The 19044-nt window shown below is 40.0% G+C and overlaps 1 protein-coding gene across 2 annotated transcripts in view; it reads right to left on the minus strand.

The window, feature by feature from the left end:
* Nucleotides 1-290: 290 nt before the first annotated feature.
* PDCD6IP (programmed cell death 6 interacting protein) overlaps nt 291-19044 on the minus strand; it is a 42909-nt gene continuing 24155 nt past the window's right edge. For both annotated transcript variants that reach the window (XM_074988195.1, XM_074988194.1), the window contains exons 9-18: nt 18556-18679; nt 16873-17050; nt 15568-15679; nt 14480-14649; nt 13434-13682; nt 12543-12677; nt 11949-12043; nt 4835-4970; nt 3516-3706; nt 291-953 (exon numbers count right to left, since the gene is read on the minus strand). In XM_074988195.1, coding sequence (XP_074844296.1) covers nt 788-953; nt 3516-3706; nt 4835-4970; nt 11949-12043; nt 12543-12677; nt 13434-13682; nt 14480-14649; nt 15568-15679; nt 16873-17050; nt 18556-18679 — 1556 coding nt within the window. In that variant the 3' untranslated portion in view covers nt 291-787. The remainder of the gene's footprint in view (nt 954-3515; nt 3707-4834; nt 4971-11948; nt 12044-12542; nt 12678-13433; nt 13683-14479; nt 14650-15567; nt 15680-16872; nt 17051-18555; nt 18680-19044) is intronic.

Genomic DNA, 19044 nt, shown 5'->3' on the forward strand with positions numbered 1-19044 from the left:
ATCCAGGCAAACAGATTAAATCTACCTTGACTCAAGCGAGCCCTGACAGTGCCAAGGTCGTGGTGTCTTGGTTTGCAGAACTGCAGGTGGAATAAATGGAAACTCAGGTCACAAGCTTAGCTAGGGAGTGGCTGCCTTCTGTTAGGCAGGCCAGCAGAAGTCAAAGGATAAATCCAGTCAGAGAGAAACATCTCACCCTCTCTCAGCGCCAGAGCAGCTTGTACATCAAACCTCTCATCCCCTGCCCCACCCATTTTTCTGGTAATGAGCTTAGCAAATGTTTAAAAAAATTAAACTGTTCTTATGTCATTTATTTACTTATGATTTACAAAGCCTTGATTAGACAAAAATAGCATGTTGGTAACTAAACAAACAAAAAAGGTACAAACCAACAGATTATAGAAGGAAACCCTATGTAGTTCTGTAAAATATATCACACCCAGTGCAAGCACTGTTCAGCTTTTCTTATCAAATATCCCCATTACTACTGAAATGAAGATTTCATAAAGAAACATTTTGGTCTAGTTTAAGTGCAGTTACAGTTTTCATACAGTTGAATTATGCTGTAATTTAATTTTGACCACATCATGCTTAGTGTTCACACTGCAACTGCAGGAAATCTGTCAAGAAGTTTAGTGCAATCAGAAAGTAGAATACAGCTTTGAGTATTTAACAGATAGGAGCTATAGACTGCATTAAGTACAGTATGATACATTAATTGGAGCTAAAAGTTTAGTATGCTTATTGCAAGTTTCATTTTTAAACAAGCGGAACTTCTCTGTGAGTGTTATTGCTGTGGGTAATAAGGCTGTTGAGGGTATGGATATCCAGGTTGTTGTGGTCCTGGGTATGGTGCTTGTCCAGGGTTTTGATACATTTGTGGTGCATATGGCAGATTATACTGACCATATGTATAAGGGTTGTAGCCCATTGGCCCTGGCATCTGACAATACCTGTGGAAAACAGCATCCATTAATTGCAAAAATTACAAGTTATATAATGAGGCAACAACAGGATGGGCCATTAGTAAGAAAGCTAAGCAAGGACACATGGGAGAGAGTTTCAACTTATTTCCTTCTTCACAGTATTTACTACTGCACATAAAACCTTTAGGAAGCGTGTATTAAATCCAACATAATGAGGAAAAAACAGCTTCTCATAACCTGACCTTGCTCTAAACCAAGATAAATATAATTGTATTTAGTATTTTCAGACCTTGCCAACTTACTGGCTAAGACAAGTTCTGCCTGAATAGCACAGAGTTGAATCAGGGACAGTACTCTTTGCAACAAAGGTGACTAACAGAAAGAGTATCTGCCTCAGAAATGGAGATATCCTATTCCTTCTACTGGCTCCAAGACAGGAGAGAGAGAGAGAGAGAGAGAGAGAGAGAGAGAGAGAGAGGAGTAGGAGAAGGTCATGAGGAGATAAGCAGGCATTAGCAGAGCTTTAGATGACTCCCAATTCTGCAAATGCTCCTAGGGTGCAGAGAAAGAAGTCTCAACTCAGGAGTTCATTCGAATATTCGTATAGAATTCTCTTACTAGTCTCTTCTCCCCAGTGCTGGCTTTCATTGCTATTTAATTCTCCATTCCTCCTTTCACATTTGTATTTTGGGCAGTAGGATGACATATGGAGCATACACCACAGCAGGCACCAGACGAAAGGGAGACAGGTCATATATACTGCTGAGGGTGACCACAGGTTCTTGGATAAAGACAACTCCTTCCACTTTCCCTTCTTTCTCCTGTCACCTCTGCAAAGCTGCTAGATCAGCTATCGACGGCTCCTTCCTGCCCTTGCCCTGACTTCAAAGCTCTCCGCAACACAAGACTACAAGCTGAGTTAACTGTATTGCTGACAAGGAGCACAGCTCTTATTACACGTACATGTATATTTATCATTGTAATAAGTTTCATACGTATATGTTAAGGAAGACTTCTGAAATGGAAATGAAGTCTTCATTTTACATTTAATCTTTCAAGTAGTTATTAAATTCACTAAAAATTGTTCTTACCACTCTTTTAGTGACAGCACACTCACAAAATACACAACACCCTACAGTCTTAATATCCCAAACAGACTCTCTTCTTTTAAAAGTGTTTTAATTTTGTAATTGTTTAGTTTTTTCAGTTAACCAGCTAAGTGATTAAACAGGTGGTGGGGATGCGTGGCTGAAGCAACCCATCTGCAGCGACCCAGCCTGGCCATAGCCGTCCCCCTCTGTGGCAGCCCCAGGTGCACTGTGGGTGGGGGTACTCCAGCTGGCCCAGAGCAGTCCCAACCCTGGCTCACTGGGGAGGGGCGCATTGGCCTCCAGCCCTGATGAAGCAGCCCCTATCTGCGTCCTCTTCATTTACCACCTCCTGTCCCTCTGGGGCCACCGCAGATGGAGGGGCCCTGGGGGCATCGGAGGAGGCAGGGCACTCCAGCCATGACAGAACAGTCCCTGGCACTCACAGCTCTAGGTGCATTATGGAGCACTCCAGCCAGGCTGAAGCAGTCCTGATCCTGGCATGCCAGGTGAGGGATGCTCCAGCCTCCAGTCCAGCTGGGCTGGAGCAGCCTTTCCAGATGCCCTTCCCCAACTTCCTTCCCCTGCTGGAGCTGCTGCAGATAAGGATATTCTGCCTGTGGCACTGAGGGGCTGCTCCAGCTTGTAGTAGTTAACTGCAACAGGTAAGCCTCATTCGTTTAGATTCTGGCTTACTGGTTAAGCAGTTAAACTTTAGCATCTCTAGCTGTTTGTCCATCCTGCTCTAAATCAAGTAAGGGTATTTCAGGAAGGTCAAACAGTCTAGCTACTAGTCTTAAAGAAGTGAGTGACACAAGATATGAAAAGTTAATGCCCAATACTAGTTGTTGATCATGAAGACAATACTGCCAACAGAAGGAGGTCCATAATATATTCTCCCACAATGAGAGTACACTTGAGCACATGCAAAAGCAGCATCAGGGACCATTGTCAACTACATGATGCTGGTCTGGCAATCACCACAGGTTGTCGCTGTCTTTAATGCAAGAACTAGAAGCAACAAGCGCTAGCACTTTGCGACCAGTCAGTTAAGCAAGGTCCACCACAGCAGTCCCGAATTAAGAACTGCTGTCGCATCTGAACTGTAGACATGACAAATCAAAGAAATATCAGATTTCTACACAAAAATGGAAACTCCAATCTCCACCGTAACAGTTGCAGACAGGGGCAGCTTCAACCATGCTGAAGCACTCCCAGGGATCCTCCAGTCAAGCCGAAGCAGCCTTGGTCCCCAAGACACCGTGGAGGGGGTACTCCAGCCTGACCAGAGAATCCCCATCCATGGTAGGGGAGCTGCTCCAGCTCAGTTGGGCTGGAGGGACCTCTCCCCAGCCACCCCCTCTACCTGATTAATCAGCTAACTGGTTAAACCTAGCGTTTAGCTGGTTAACCAATTAAACGGGATTTTACATTTGTAGTAAGAGCATCTTATTTAATTTCAATTCTCTGATTCTGAAAATTAGATTTTCTTATAGCTTACCCTGGGTATCCTGGATAAGTTGGATATGGCGGCCCCTGTGCCTGTGAGGGTGCAATGGTAGCTGCAGGTGAACCAGCCGGAGGAGCTGAAGAAGCTGTGGCTCCAGCAGCTGTTGATACAGGAGTGGAGGGAGTACTTGCTGCAGAAAACACTGGTGGTGGAGGGCGTGCTGGAGGTTGTGGTTTACTAGACTTAATATAGTAAAAAAAGTCAGGTAGCTCAAGTTTGTCAAGGCATGTATCAGATTCAATTCTATAAAGTTTAGTGAACTGTGTCTACACTGACGTTTAAAGCGCAGCCACTCCAGGAATGCTAGGTGACAGCTCCCCCACTGCTCTAGGTAAACCACATCATTGAGGGGCAGACAAGCCAGCAAGGGGGTAGGGTGGAGGGGCAAACGCACAGGAATACAGCTTTTCAAATGGCCCGGAGCCCCCAGGCACCGCCACTGCTCCTGAAGCAGCATCTGGAGCCCCAGGCTCTGTTGAAACACCACAGAAGCACCACTCTGTGTGACTGAAGGCTGGTGGGAGAGCCCAGCATGCTGCTCTAGGTGGCGCTGAGAGCTCACTGCATTCATGCTGCTGTACACTTTCTTAATTCAATCTTTTTAGAAAGTTACAGTGAAAGGTGATAAAAAGGAAACAAAGTTTACTACCAACTTTATTATTTGAAACCATATGATATTTCCTGAATGTTTCACGCCTCTTTAACTTGACAATAGGCATTTAAAAAAGAGCCATAGAATCTCAGAGTTATGGACACCTTGGGAATGGAAGCTGTCTCTAACTCTGAACAAAGAGCAGTTTCATCAGCTGACACTCCTGGCCTGGTTTCAATGGCAGCTGAGCTCCCTACTCAGCCCCAGTATACATTCGCAAGTTTGTCCCCATCTTGGCTGTGGATGGGCATGTGTGTGTGAGAGGGAGAGAGCGCGCGCGCACATGCGCAATGGTTGGTCCCCCTCCTGGCCAGGGGAGACAGGGACAAAAACAGCTGTTAAGTGAGTGCCCAGCACAGGTGGGGCCAAGCAGCCCACCTTCACATGCCTTACAGGCACAGGACAAATATTTGCCTTTTTTGGGGTTGGGTGGGGAGGGGGAGCAGGGTGTGAGTGTGTGAAACTCTCCAGCGCTGCCTGACTGAAACTGGAAGTAACAACTTTGTGTACAGCTGACCAGTCAATCCTAGCTCTGAGATTCTACTGTACCCCTGTACATTAATTATAACAACTTTAGCATATCAATTTATTTTAAACCCCTGTTACTAAGGATGGCCCATCTATAATCAACTTGAGTATAAACACATCCTTTACTTACCACCATGGTTCTAGGTGCTGGAGTTGGCGCAGGTGATGCAGCAGGTTTACTTCCTCCGCCTGTTGCAGTTTGGTACGCAGGCTGCGAAGGAATAGAAGGAGCACTTGGCTCTCTAGCAATGCTCTGTTGCAAGTCTCTATTAAAAGAGAGTAAAAATATAGCTTAGATTTTAGATGGACTTTATATTCTGATCACAACCTGAGGTGAGGCAACTCAGGATTTGGCAGTATCAATCTGATTTTAAAATGTAACACTTAAAATTGGACCCACTTTTGACTAGTGAATGATCTCACCTTATTCAGTCCTTCCTCCAGCCAATCCTTTTATTAACTTGCACAGCTCTCTCTTATTTGGGCCTTTGCTCAAGCTCTAAATCTACCTAGAGCAGGAGGCTGCAACCTGCAGCTCTTTAAGGACTTTTGTGGCTCCTGATGCTACAATTGCAAAGTAAAAAAAAAACAAACCCCTGATTATCTTCAAAAAAAATGAACTCACATCTGAATAGCAAATGATGTGATCTCAAAAGGTTGCCTAACACCCCCAGCGTCTTCCAGAGAAAGAAGATTTGGGAGTGAAAGTCAGGAAGACAGTGTTACAAACACACATAAAGTGTGAGGAAATAGAATATGTAAAAAGTTTGTGAACATCTTGCAGTAAACGTGTATCGCATTACAAATCAGTGTGTGCTCTGTTCTTAAAATAGGCGTTACAGAAAGTATGGTTTGGCATTATTTATTAATGATTGTCTCGTATTCACACGCATTGCCGTTCAAGGTATTGAGCTTTTCACCAAATTGGAAAAAATCTCTTTTTGCTATTTTGGTTGCTGAACGCTGACCTGGAACATAGCTTAAGGGAACCAATGCTCTGTGAACAATATATTCTGGGGAGTGGGGTGTGTGGAGAAGAGATCAGGAAAGTTTTCACAACTGAGAGTCTCCAAAGGTGTCTACAGAGCACCTCCTAGCCCAGACAAACAGATTAAAGCTACCTTGGCTCAAGCTAACGTATTACAAAACAGCAGCCTGGATGTTACAGCACTAGCTAAGATGAGCCACTCAAGCTCAAAACACCTTCATTCCCTACCATCCTCTATCCAACCTTGGGTGGCTATCCCAAAATGCCCACACTGCTATTTTTAACATGCTAGTTTCAGGCCAAGCTAGTGAGAACCTCTTAACAGTTAGGCTGTAAAGGTTCTACCTCTTGACTACAGCACACGGACAAAAAAAAAAAAAAAAACTAAAGATCTTTGTTCTGCAAAGGCATTGTGTTTCAGAGACAAAGGACAAAAAATTTCAGATTACATACACATTGAGATAAAACTGGCCACATCTCATAGTCGGATGGAAAAGTTAGTCTACTAGACACCCCAGTGGATATGATTTTCTGGACTAAAATTAAGTCTGAAGAAAACCAAAGCAGAAGAGAACCTGTTTGAGTAACACAAACTACCAGAAACCTGCAGCTCTCAGAACCCTTATTCTCATGTTCTTCAGCATTCTATTTTTTTTAGTTACACTTTACATACCTTATAAGATGCTTGCTTAATGAAGTGTTAAGATACTATAAGATAATAAAAGCAACACCAATTAGCTACCTTTTTTCTTGTGATACTATAGTTCCACAGAAATTCCAAACCAGACGTTTGGAGATTTAAGTCAGACCTTCTGAGAAATGTGGCATATTCTAGGATATTCGTATAAAGTTAAATATTTGAGACTTGGTCAATGCTACTGAGAGTCTTTGGAAACCACTTAACTTTTATGTGAAGTAGACATCCCCAAAAAGTATGATAAATTAGGTAAAAATCAAAGTGTCACAGCTGGATAGCTATGCATGGCTTTTTGAAATAGAAAACTGACAAATACAAAAATGTATCACTCTCTCCCTTCTCACTAAAAATAAATTAGAATTGAAATGAATATGAAGGTCAACTCAAAAAAGGGGACAGAACTGACCAACTATTGGTCTGGCTGGTTAAGTGAGTAAGAAAACTGTCACTGCAGTTAAGAGAAGGAAATCTTTAACAAGACAGCAATACCGTCCTGATGGATTTTTATGAGACGTTATATGAACAGCCAAACTCAATTTGCTGCAGGCAGTGGAACTACTTTTTAATTATGTCATCCCAAAAGAGTCACAAACAAAAAACACCTTAGGCAAGTGTATCTAGGGGTGATCCAACAACTAACCAGCATTCTCCCTCTCTGAAGTTCAGCCCTGAGTACACACAGCTTAACTTATGCTTAGAAGAATTCAGGATACTGTTGCCAATTTAGCAATACAAAGATTAAAAAGCCAGTCTTTCAAACTACAAAGCTCTTTAGAAATGCTGGAGAAGTCCATTTTAATGTTCCCCCTTATACCCTGATTAACATGACTATGAAAAGTGTCAAATAGCGGTTCCAAAACCAACCAAGACACAACCTGCTGGGCTGGGGATGGAGTTTTACTGACTAAACTACGATTTTAGGTTTTGTATAACGCAGAAGAGTTTTTAGTAGCGATACTAAACTGGTAAGAACAGATATTAGATCAAGGTCAAGAACCCCTGGCAAGGGTACCATGAATGACATGTGAGCTGATTTTCATTGGCATGCAAGGCAGAAGCTCAGCCCTGCCCATGCAGCCAGGACCTTTTTCAAAGCTATGCCACCTGTGGATTAACAAAATACCAGTCCATGATACCAACCACCACCTAAATTAAGATGCAAAGCTTTACCATTTATTTATTAATAAAGCTGTTGAAAGCAGAACTACTACAGGCTTTAAAAATTATCACCACCAGCACTCAAGACTATATAGAGAGGTCAAGAGGTCGGATTTCAGCACTTCCCCTTAAGGTTGCTAACCTCTGTATTAGATAGTGTTTTCAAACACTAAGCCATACTACAAATATCCCAAAGAGTCTGATTGCCAAAAGAAAATTGTAGTTGGGTCAGGGTAAGACAATCAGTTCCTAGTACAAGTGGAAACAATGCTAGTGACACTAAGCAACTACTGACAGAATGGTAATTTTACTTGTAGTGATTTTATAGTTTTAATACCATACACTGAGCAACAGACACTGTCAGGCTTAAAAGTCACTTTTGTAATCCTCACCACAAATATACCACAGGGAAGAAATGTAGGTTCTTCGTTGTTGGCTTGATGGTGAGGCAGGCAGGGAAGCAATACTGTCAATGTTAAAATTTACTTTACAGGCACAATTTCCATATAAAAACACTTCTAAAAATGGAAAGATAGGATTTGAGGATTGAGTTTCGATAAGGCATGTGTAATGACTAAAGTAACACATTCCCAAAGGTATCTTTAGTAACAAGTAGTCTCCACCAGTGCTTTGGTGAGTAGGATGATTTGGTTAGAAAGACAACATATGTATCTTTGACAAAATTTTCTTAAGTCTAACCTTCAAAAAGCATATTACTGTACTGACCTTACCCACTTATACAGCATGGCTACAGCAGGATACTGTCAATCCTGCAGATGAAGGCTGAAAAGCTGTGCTAGTGTCAACTGTTCATGGTGAAAGTAATTACATCACAACATAATTGTCACACACGATCAGACAGCAGTCCAGGCCCGTAGCAAGATCACAAGCACTTGACCATCCTGGCTGATTCAGTGGAAGGCGAAGACTGAGGCTAAGAGTTAGTCACAGATTCCGTGACTTTTATGAGACTTCCATTATTTACTCAAAATTCCATTAGTTCAGCCTCGGGTGGAGGGGTGAGGATCCACTCTTTAGTTTCTACCCTGGATGGATCACAGTCAGTCTAATGCCAGCCTGTTCTTGCTTAGCAGTAAGACTTTAATATTTGAGCAGTCAAGCATGGGCAGCACACGTAGGAGCTTCACATGGTTGAGAAAATGGCAATGCCAACTACACTGAAGAGCTTAATGGCAAAACAACTGCTAAAGAGAGCAGAGGTAAAATACTCAAATGGAACATTTCATGGAAGTGACAGATGGAGGTTTTGAATAGCATGTAACACTCCTGTAAAAAAAACATGTAAAAAACAAGCTGTGACAAAGATACAAAGAGTGCTTTGCACAGACATAAAACCTCAAGAACTTGTCTGGTCTTGGCAAGAAGTCTAAACAAAATAACAGCATCAGTTTACTGTGAAGATCAAAGGCAAGATGCATTGTAGGACAAATGTTTACAGAGATTTTCTGCAGTGCTTACATGTCTTAGGGCACATCTTCCCAAGATCAGTTCTGCTGAAGTCAATCTTCCAGAGTTCGATTTACCGTGTCTCATAGGGACGTGTTAAACTGAAAGCGCACAGCACCTGTCAGCACCAGTACTCCTACCCCTTACGAGAGGTAATGGAAGTTGACAGGCACATTTGTGCTCACTGACCTCCCATAACATAGTGCAGAAGCTCAAATTAAGGTACATCAACTCCAGCTATGTAATTAATGTAGCTGGACTTGAACCTCTCATCTGGCCCCCTGGGGACCTGACCAATGCTGTATGAGACAATTTCCTGGACTATGGGAGGTCAATACTGTCTAGCAGGATTACCAACACTTCCACTGCTTACTGGGCTCTTCGAAAACATTTAGGGGTCAATTACAGCTAAACAACGCACAGAACACTGAGAACCAGGACTCGTGGCTGTAAACAAACTTCATGAGGCTGCAGGATACTTTGCAACCCCCATGGTAAGTGGTTGTCCGGGTGGCTAAAAATCATGCCAGATTATGGATATTGTCAGATGAGAGTTTCTGCTTAGAGAAGTTCAACCTGTACCTGAAAGAACTGCTGAATCAATGTCTTGGAATTAGTCTCATGGCAGACTAAAATATATAGTGAATATCCTGGCAGTGCCCTGTTTGTCTTTTGAAGATATTTCAAGCAGACGAGGAGAAGGAAGTTTCTGATTGAATTCTTTCCTAAAAATGTGCGCGTGTTTAGAGACAACTAAACTTTAGCCAAATCACACAATGGTGGAAACAATTCAGAAATATGGAATTCTTTCTGAAAAAGTTTTTGTCATTAACAATGCTACATACGTGAACACCTGGGAACAGCCTCAAAGCACCTTTTAAAAATGCAGTGCATGTAACATGCACTATATATCTTCTCAATATAGTGGGCAATACCTGGAGAAACACCATTTGGAGAAGTAAATGAAATTGTCATTGCTGTAAAAAAAAAAAAAAGAAAAAGAAAAAAAAGCATATTTACTGCCTACCCTGCCCCATAACACACAGTTCCATCAATCATTGCAGCAAAGGGAACGTGCCTGCAATTCTACCTTTGCTGGTAATTATAGGATGGAACCCATAGTTTAAAGCTATTTTCTTACCAGCCACCTGTAGGGATTACGTGGAATATATTATTTAAGAAGTGCAAACAAAGCTGTAACTCATCTGCTGAAGATGTGGTTGCGAAGTACATAAACAGAAATAAAACCAGATATTGCAGCATTAAAACTGTTTGCATAAAAAATATGACAACACTCACTGCTTATAAAAATAACAGAAATCATATCACGTAAGGTGGCTGATCCTGACAACAGGGTGAAGTCCTTCAGTGGCACTACTGATATGTTAGCTAAGAAAGCCTATCTGATTGGTTCTGAATGATTCTGTCAACTAGGTGCCACATTGTTTTAAAAGCCTGTTGAATGATTCCTATTAGGACCCAGCTTCTTGACCTTGCATTACTAAAGATATGAGCGTCTACTCCCACAGATTTGGCAAAACCAGAGTTCTGTAGCTACAGCAGAACAGTTTCTGAAAGTTCCCTCACATTGTAAAATTTTGGTGAAGCTTAAAAGATCACTTTCCAAGTATAGACATAATAGTTCTGAGATGTTTATCAGTGCCTGACAACAGTTCAGGCTGGTAGAGAACAGTTTAGTCTTACAAAGTTATTTTGTGAAATGACACTCAAAGATGACAAGCTGGTGAAATACAAGCTATTTCAGAAACATGGATGGCTACATTAGTAAGTGACCATTTTACACTAACAATTAACTTTGCCTGTAGTTAAAAAAAAATCACAAAGTTGAACAATTCAAAAGCTTCTGTATTGTGTAGTGAAAATTTTATTAGTATGTGTACATTTATTATTTATTGCCCGTGTCCTGTTCATGACTTTTTATAAGAATAACCATGACAAAAATCTTAGCCTCACACCAAGATCACCACAATGTATTAGACTGAATAGGGAGCACTAGGTTTACAATCACTGTGCACACCAGCAGCAAGATGATTTCCTGATGCTAGGTGGTGATCACCTTATGACCTGAACCATTCAGCTTGAATATTTCCCTTCAGAAATATACGTGAAACAAAGAGATCCAAAGAAAGGTACAGAAAAACTAGCAGAGGTAACAGAGGGGTTTGTGGAAGAAGCAATGTTCTGAAAGAGAACAGACTTAGTTTATTCCATACAATCTTAACAGGACATTTTGTGTGTAGTACAGAGAAGGCCAATTGGGTTATCATAGAACAAAATGTCATGTGACGATAGAAAACAGCTTTTTCTTCAGGGTTGATACAGGAGGAGTTCATCCCACAGTCTTGTAACTCCCTCATTACGTTTCACCCCAAGTGTAAGGGGCATTTCTTTGACCTTTTTTTTTTTTTTTTTTTTTAAAAACAAATACATAGCAACATGCATACTAAGAAAAACTGGGTAAATAAGACACTCCATTTAACATGCATGTCTGTAGTCAGAACCAGCCAGTGGAAGCTGAGCGATTTTGCTGTGCGTGAAAGTAGTGCAAAGCCTCTCCCACCCACTCCTGGCATGCAGTACAGAGAGGGACACAGAGCAGACAGCCACTCTGAGCGGCTTGCAGCTGCTCCCTGCCTGAGAGTCCAGGTGGGGTGGGCCATTGGCCACGTTCAAAGGCTTGTTGGTCCAGAGCCTGCCCACAAGCCATATCTTGCCCACCCTGGTTTAGATAATCTTTTCAAATAACTTTAGGGTGTTTGAAAAGTATATTTTATTCTTATGAGAGCTGTGCTTCATCCAGAGAGATATACTTTCTCCCTCCTCTCAGTTAAGTTCCACAGTATGTACCGTCAGTGTACTTTTAATGACTAATACATTACTTTCAATAACGCTTAAAACAAAAAAGATTCTTACTTTAGAAGTTCATCTCTTTCGGTCTTACGGGCAAACACAATGTCACTGCATTTGTTTTGGAATTTCAGCAGGATTTCCGTCAGTTCATTGTAAAACTAGCAACGAAGAAGTAAATACATTGCAATGAATACAAATACATACTCCATTTAAAAATAAGTTAATATTTTTATAAACCGATTGAATGAAGCAACAGCACACAGATACAATTGCTCTTTGTTTGGAAACCACCAGGATCAACCAACTAGTCTTGGCAACTGCATGCCTCAAAAGTCACCATTTTCACAAACAAATATATCATTATAAATTCAAGACAAGCTTGTTTCAGGTCAAATAGAAATCAGAATGTTTAAAGTATGAGATAATAAATAAAATTTAAAATCAGATTAGTACACTTGTAGTAATTACTATAGTATCAAATTTCTTATAAACAGGCCGATAAACAGGCAAGACAAATTGTCCAGGAGACAACTTTCAGAATAAAAATAGGAAGCCAAAGAAAGGCATCTAATGTGACAACTGCAAAGTTTGCTATCCTTCATTGCTTTCTTACATTTTTCCGTGAACAGTTTGCTGGCTTCCTAATGATTACCATACCTTTGTGCCTTCTCTTAAATTTGCAACAAGTTCCACAAAGTTGTCATTTGCTACAGCTAAATTCTTCAGAACTTCTTCTCTTAAATTAGATTCATTGTTTGATTGTTTCATCTTTGAAAATTCCTGATGTGTATTCTGGGGGGAAGGGAAAAAAAAGAATGAACCATTTCAGCCCTAAAGGATAGATAAAACTCCTGAAATTTAAAATCGAAGATTGTCTTCATTTAAGAGACTTTTGCATTTAAAAAGTAGGCTGTAAATATGAATGGCACTGTCATTCAGAAACTCTTTCCTTTGGCTGGAAGAACGGCTCATCATGAAAAACCCAGAGAAGTAGAAATTATAGCAATTTTTACTAAGTTATAAACAATAATTTCATAGATAAATAATTATTCAGAAACTCCTGGACACCTGATCAACATCTACTGAATTATTTTAATACTCATACAGAAACATTTTTGAAATAGACCAAAAATTTGATTTTTCCTTTTTAAACTCAACCTTCTCTTTCTTAAGAAATAACTAAGAAGGCCTGTCATTAGAATTCTCTCACCACCCTAATTGTTGTTTTCTAGCTGAAAAACAGATGAGCGATTTCAAAAAGTACGAAAGTCCTGAATGGATAAAAATAATTATATTCATGGATGCAGATATCCACCAGTACAAAATGGCATGCACAGAACAGCAGGACTCTCCTGGGGACCAGAGGGGATCTAATCCAGTACCCATGAATCTGTAGGGTTCTCCAGGGAACTGCAATGGTGAAAGTAGCAGAACATGGAACTGTCAGTCCCCAGAAACCAGTGCCCTACACTGGTAACTGATCACCCACCCTCAGGCCCACCCACATTTTTGAAACCTAGTACAACGTCTACTGTTAATGTTTTGTACCTGAATGTTTTTGAGAAGTTCCTCCTGCTTTTTTAAGGTCTCTTGCACTTTGTGTGTTAAACTTCCATATATCCGGTCCAATTCAGTAACAGAGATTGCTTCCTCATTTATAGCACCATCCTGCGCAAGTGCAGTCAGAAATTTGCTTGTCATATCAAAATTAACAGATTTTAGGTCGTTCTCAAGTTGTTCTCTCTCCTTCTTCACCTCATCCAGGCCGGCTAGTAGAGATCTTAACACACCAACAACCTATGAAACAAAATTAAGTCAGTTAACATTTGTACTTTGTTTTCGAAGCACTTTTGTCAAGCTATACTGTCGCCTATTCATCTTGCATTCCTCATCAATTATTCAATACTGATAACCTCCGATATTCAGATTATATTCGAAAACATTTCGCTACAATATCCAGATAATGGAGGCAGCCAGCTCACTCGTGCAATATTTCATTTTTGTCCAGAAGTTTTCACCATTATTGACACAAGTGAGAATTTCAGCATGTATCAAAGAGCTTGTCTAACAATCCTAATTTAAATTTTATATGCAAACAGAGTAACGACAACCATTGAGTAACATCCGATTACAGAGACATTATGTATTAAATGAGGTTTTACTTTCAAACCATGAACCTTTGATTTTATGAAAATGAACAGAAGAGAAAAAAGTGAAGAAAACAAAAAATGAGATCCATGGGTTACTAAAAGATTATCCTGCAGTCCTTTCTAGGAGCTAGCTTCCCTGATTTCAGTACCAGCTGTTTAATTCCAGTTTATACTCTAGAGATGAATTAGTTTGGGAAGTACAGAAGGAAGTTCTAGCACTCCCATGTAAAATAGCACCATTTAATTTTCCATGCCAGTCTTTTCCTGTGCAAGACAAATAATGTTAAATATTCAGGGTATTCCAGATAATTGCCCATTTAATTTCACAGATCCATTATTTTTCTTCCTTGAAGAAACCAGAGACAAGACTCTAAATAACTGTTTTCCCAATACACTGACGTTCACAGAGCCAGTTATACAGAGCCTTTAATTTTCTTGTCTTACCTCACTTCCCTGCATGGTTTTTGCTGGATTGGCAGAAGGAATGGCTGCATTCAATTCTGCCTCTGGTTTACACAAAAGCGCAATCGTATCTCGGTGAGTCTGATAGCGTTCTTTAACCTGTCCATCTGCTTGTATAGCTTTATCCAAAATATTAGAGAAATTGGCTCCCTCTAGCAATAAAACAAAGGTAATATTTAAACTATTACAACACTGATTTAAACCAAGTCTTACAAAATACAGCAACATTTCTATCTTCAATCAATTTTAATCAAGAACCTTCCAAAAAAAGTCCTAGTCATGTAAAGAAAGGTTTAAAATGTCTAAATTAAAATCCAATTTGTTGGCTATTCCAAGAATTACAAAGTACATTAAATTTACGTGATGTGAATTGCTCATCAAGTTTAAGGTTGCACGTCAGTTACTCAAAAAAATACAAACAGAACTCAGAGAATGTGATAATGGTCATAAGTTGTAGTGTAATGAACTGGAGAGGACAGCCATTTAAGAACAGGATTTTTTATGAAGAAAATCCTTTCAGAAAAGGGCAATAAGTGACTTTCTAATCCGTCCTAAACTTTAAAAAAAAAAAAAAAGGCAACATACAATTTTCTTCAGACCTGACAGATGACGTTCATTATACCCAATGATACAGAATAAGCTTGATATTCTGACATAGGGCAGCCTCTTCTCAGCACACCACAAGTGGGATCTGGCTGCACAAATAGTACATCTAGATGAATTAATAGACCCTTGCATGAATACAAAAATCCGTATCTGCATCTGATCCATCAAATTGGTCCACCGATAGGAAGTGCCTATCCACAGATTTGCAGTACTCTATGAGTTAACCTTATTTGCTGGGGAAAATTAATGCTCTGATGGAGCAGAACCAGCAAAAAAGGCTCCTGTGGCAATATCCCCATCATGGCTCTTTTAGATTAACAAGAGTACAGAAATATCTTTCTTAATTGCATACATCTTGTTGGAATTAATAGTGGGTAAATTAAATTAAATCGAAGTAGATTTAAATCGAGAATTTCTTTCAGTCATCAGTTCCAGGATCAGCGAAGTGAAAAGGTGAGATTTACCTGCCCTCAAAGGTTTGTAGAGGTCATTGGATGGTGTTCTTTGCCAGCGCTCTTTGAATTTTGCTCTCAAATCATTGTCTGTGGCTTCCTCTTCATCCAATATTCTTAGTGACTTAAAAGAGTTTTAAAAAAGGGTTACATGCAATGTAATCTTCTTAACTCTGAAGTGGCTGTACAACTATGAATTGCAAAAGATAAATTTTAAAGCATAATAGAAGATGAAAATAGACTTACTAAATCTAACTGCCCAATAGTTATTTCAGTGAATAAGAGCCAAAAAGAGAAGGTTATTTACCCTATACAGTAACTATGGTTCTTTAGGGTACAACCCCATATGGAGCTCCACTCAAGGTGCACTTCTACCCCTTTTACCTCAGATCAGAGATTTTCGGTAACTGTATCCATTCAGCCTGCACATACGTGCACCGCAGCCCCATGCTCTGCACAAATGCTATATGGAGCTGTGCAGGCAAATTGCCTTGGCACCTTCTCTACAATGGAGCTTGCTGAAGAGCTCTGAAGCAGAGTGGAAGAGGATGAATAGTGGAGTACTTATAGGGGGACACATCTCAGATAACTACAGTTATCGCACAGGATGAATAACCTTTATTTCTCCTTCATCTCTATAGGTGTTTTACTCTAGATAGCTATGGAGCAGCAGTCTCTGTGGAGAAGTGGAGTTTTGGAATGAAGTCTAGGGTTGAAGAAAGAACAGAACCACCAAATCTGGCATAAGAAGCTCAGGCATCGGAGACTGTCAACAGGAATCACATTCTGACTTTTGCCATAGCTTCCCTCCAGACCATAATCTACAGATGAAAAATTCTGTTAAGACAATGCTACCTGTAACACAGAACACTTGTGGATAAAGTGTCTAACAAGCTCCAGGCACATCTTTGGACTTCAGTCTTAAAAGCCAAAATCTTCATACAATCAACTGGTTTTATTATGTCACTAAAGTGACAAATGATTTTAGAGAACAACAAGAAGTCCTGTGGCACCTTACAGACTAACAGCTATTTTGGAGCATCAGCTTTCATGGGCAAAGAGCCGCTTCGTCAGATGCGTGAAGTGGGTCTTTGCCCACGAAAGCTGATACTCCAAACTAGCTGTTAGTCTATAAGGTGCCATAAGACTTCTTGTTGTTCTCGAAGATACGGACTAACATGGCTACCTCTCTGATAAATCATTTTAGGCAAAACTAAATTAATTTTACATGTTACAACATGAACACTTCTATTTAAAGAGGCCAAGTTAGATTCGTGAAGTTGCACACTTGAATGTGCCAGGTGTTTCTAAACTTACTTCATTTAAGATCTCTCTGTTCCTCTGTAGCAGTTCTGGTAGATCTTTGATCAGCTGATCAATGGTTTGAATGCCTCCCTGTTCAATAACAGACTTAGACTTCTGCAGAATAGACTGAGGAACACTGTCACCAGACACATCTTCGATGGCAGCAGGCAGATTTAGAGAAGCCAATACTCTGAAAAGGTCAATGTCAGTCACATTACAATTAGTACCTCAGAAAAACACACAGCACCAAAAGTGATGTTTTTTGGAATCCAAATTAAACAGGCCATAAGAAGAAAAAAAAAGTAATCCTGGATAAGGCTGGAGAAGTTTACAAATTATTCAAATGACACACTTAAATCAAAAAAGCAATTAGTTTTAAATCTTTTTAAAAAGATATGTTAACTTGTCTATCATTTTCTTTGGTATTTTAGTGCCTATAAAAATGTATAGCAGTAAACTTACTAGATCATTTTAAACAATATTGAACAAAAAATGTTCATCTACCTTCATCCACAACATTGGGTTTTATATTTAACTTGTGTTTACTTTAAGACAAGTTGTTCTTCCAATGACTCGCTATAGTCAAGGCTTTGAAAAAAAAAAATCCAATCATGAAGATTGAGAATAGGAACTTTTTCTGAGCACACATCAGCCTTTGTGGAATTGAATTTAAAAAAAAAAAACAAAACAAAAAAAACCAACTTTGTTCACGAGGAAAGCCTAAAAAAAATAAGTGTAAAACTCTTTTCTTATGTCTACAGAGAAGAAACTAATGCCTCTGATGCTGCTCATAGTTTTGCCAAACTACGATAGCTATTTGATTCAAATGTCTGCAGTATTAGGGAGAGTAGTGAGAATTAGATCAATTTCACCTGAACTTTACTTTGGAAGACAGAAAAGCGGAAGCACACTGGAGCTATTTAACAGATTTGGAAAGGGATAGCGTATTGGAGATGTATTCCTTGCAGCAGACAGAAAGCAAAGTAGTTCTCCAGCTGATGAAACAAAGTGTCCCCACTGCTCTATCCCTCTTCAGCCAAGCCATATAGAACAGGGCAGCCATGAGGAATCTTTGAGGTGACCAGGATGAGGAGAGAGACCATTCCTCCTATCAGCCACAGGTGGTGGGTAAGGGCTTCAATATATAGGTTATCTACTAACTGAAGAAAAATACAAGATCAATGGGGCAGAGCCTAAGGACAGCTCTATGGCAGACACCTCAGTGCCCTTCCATTTCCCAGAAGCTTAGGAGGGGAAGGAAGTAGCTTCAAACCTGGATGCTGCCCCAAACAGTGTGACCCTTAACCTTTTGTTCCCATGTGTCACTAGTGGGATTTTAATCGTCTGTTAGGTATATGGTAAAATTTCCAGACAATATTGAGACACAACCTGGTTTACGTCCAACAACAGAAAAAGTCTAACTACTATAGTATTTGCTGGCCCAGTCCTGTAAGAGGGTTACTGCAAAGTGCTGAGCTAATGGAAATCAGGAGCAAATACAAACTTTGCGTGACTAGGTCTTCATTTTAAAATTACTGGTATTCACACATTTCTCTTCACCACCCAACCAGAAATTTAAAAAAAAAAGAACTTAAATAAATCTTCAGTGAAGCGGATACAGGTAAGTTTTTCACCACTCTGGACACAGTTAAAGTGTTTTGAAAAAGCTAAGAAGTCTGAATAACCAATACTTACCCATTTGCTAGATTGGTGGCTTCTCTCATCTGGGCTATTGATCTATTTACCAAGTCTGCCTTCCTCTGGTTGTAGATGCTCAAAGACTGCTGCACTGCCAGAGGAACCATCTTCTCAAAAAGATCTGCAATTAAGGCAAAATAATTATTTTAGTGCAACTATAAAGGTATCCAAAAACCTGCAGCTTCAGGTTCTTTTGCTGTATCTTTAAAGATTCATCTAGATCAGCGGTTCCCAAACTTTTCACTAGTGCAGACCCCCAGTTACCACCCCCTCAAACAATTCATGGACCCGTTATCAAAGCCAATTCTAGCTGCTATGCACACGTCATTAAATGAAAAAGGAAGCCATAACAGATTTTTTTCAGACAGCAATTACTACTAATGGAAGATATTTAAAAATAATTGATTGCAACTTTGCAATTTAAAATTTGTTTTCCATTTTTCCCACCCCCCACGAGCTCCTGTAATCCCCTCGTGGACAGTCCGC

Source organism: Carettochelys insculpta, chromosome 2 (assembly GCF_033958435.1).
Source record: "Carettochelys insculpta isolate YL-2023 chromosome 2, ASM3395843v1, whole genome shotgun sequence".
NCBI classification, from domain to species: domain Eukaryota; kingdom Metazoa; phylum Chordata; order Testudines; family Carettochelyidae; genus Carettochelys; species Carettochelys insculpta.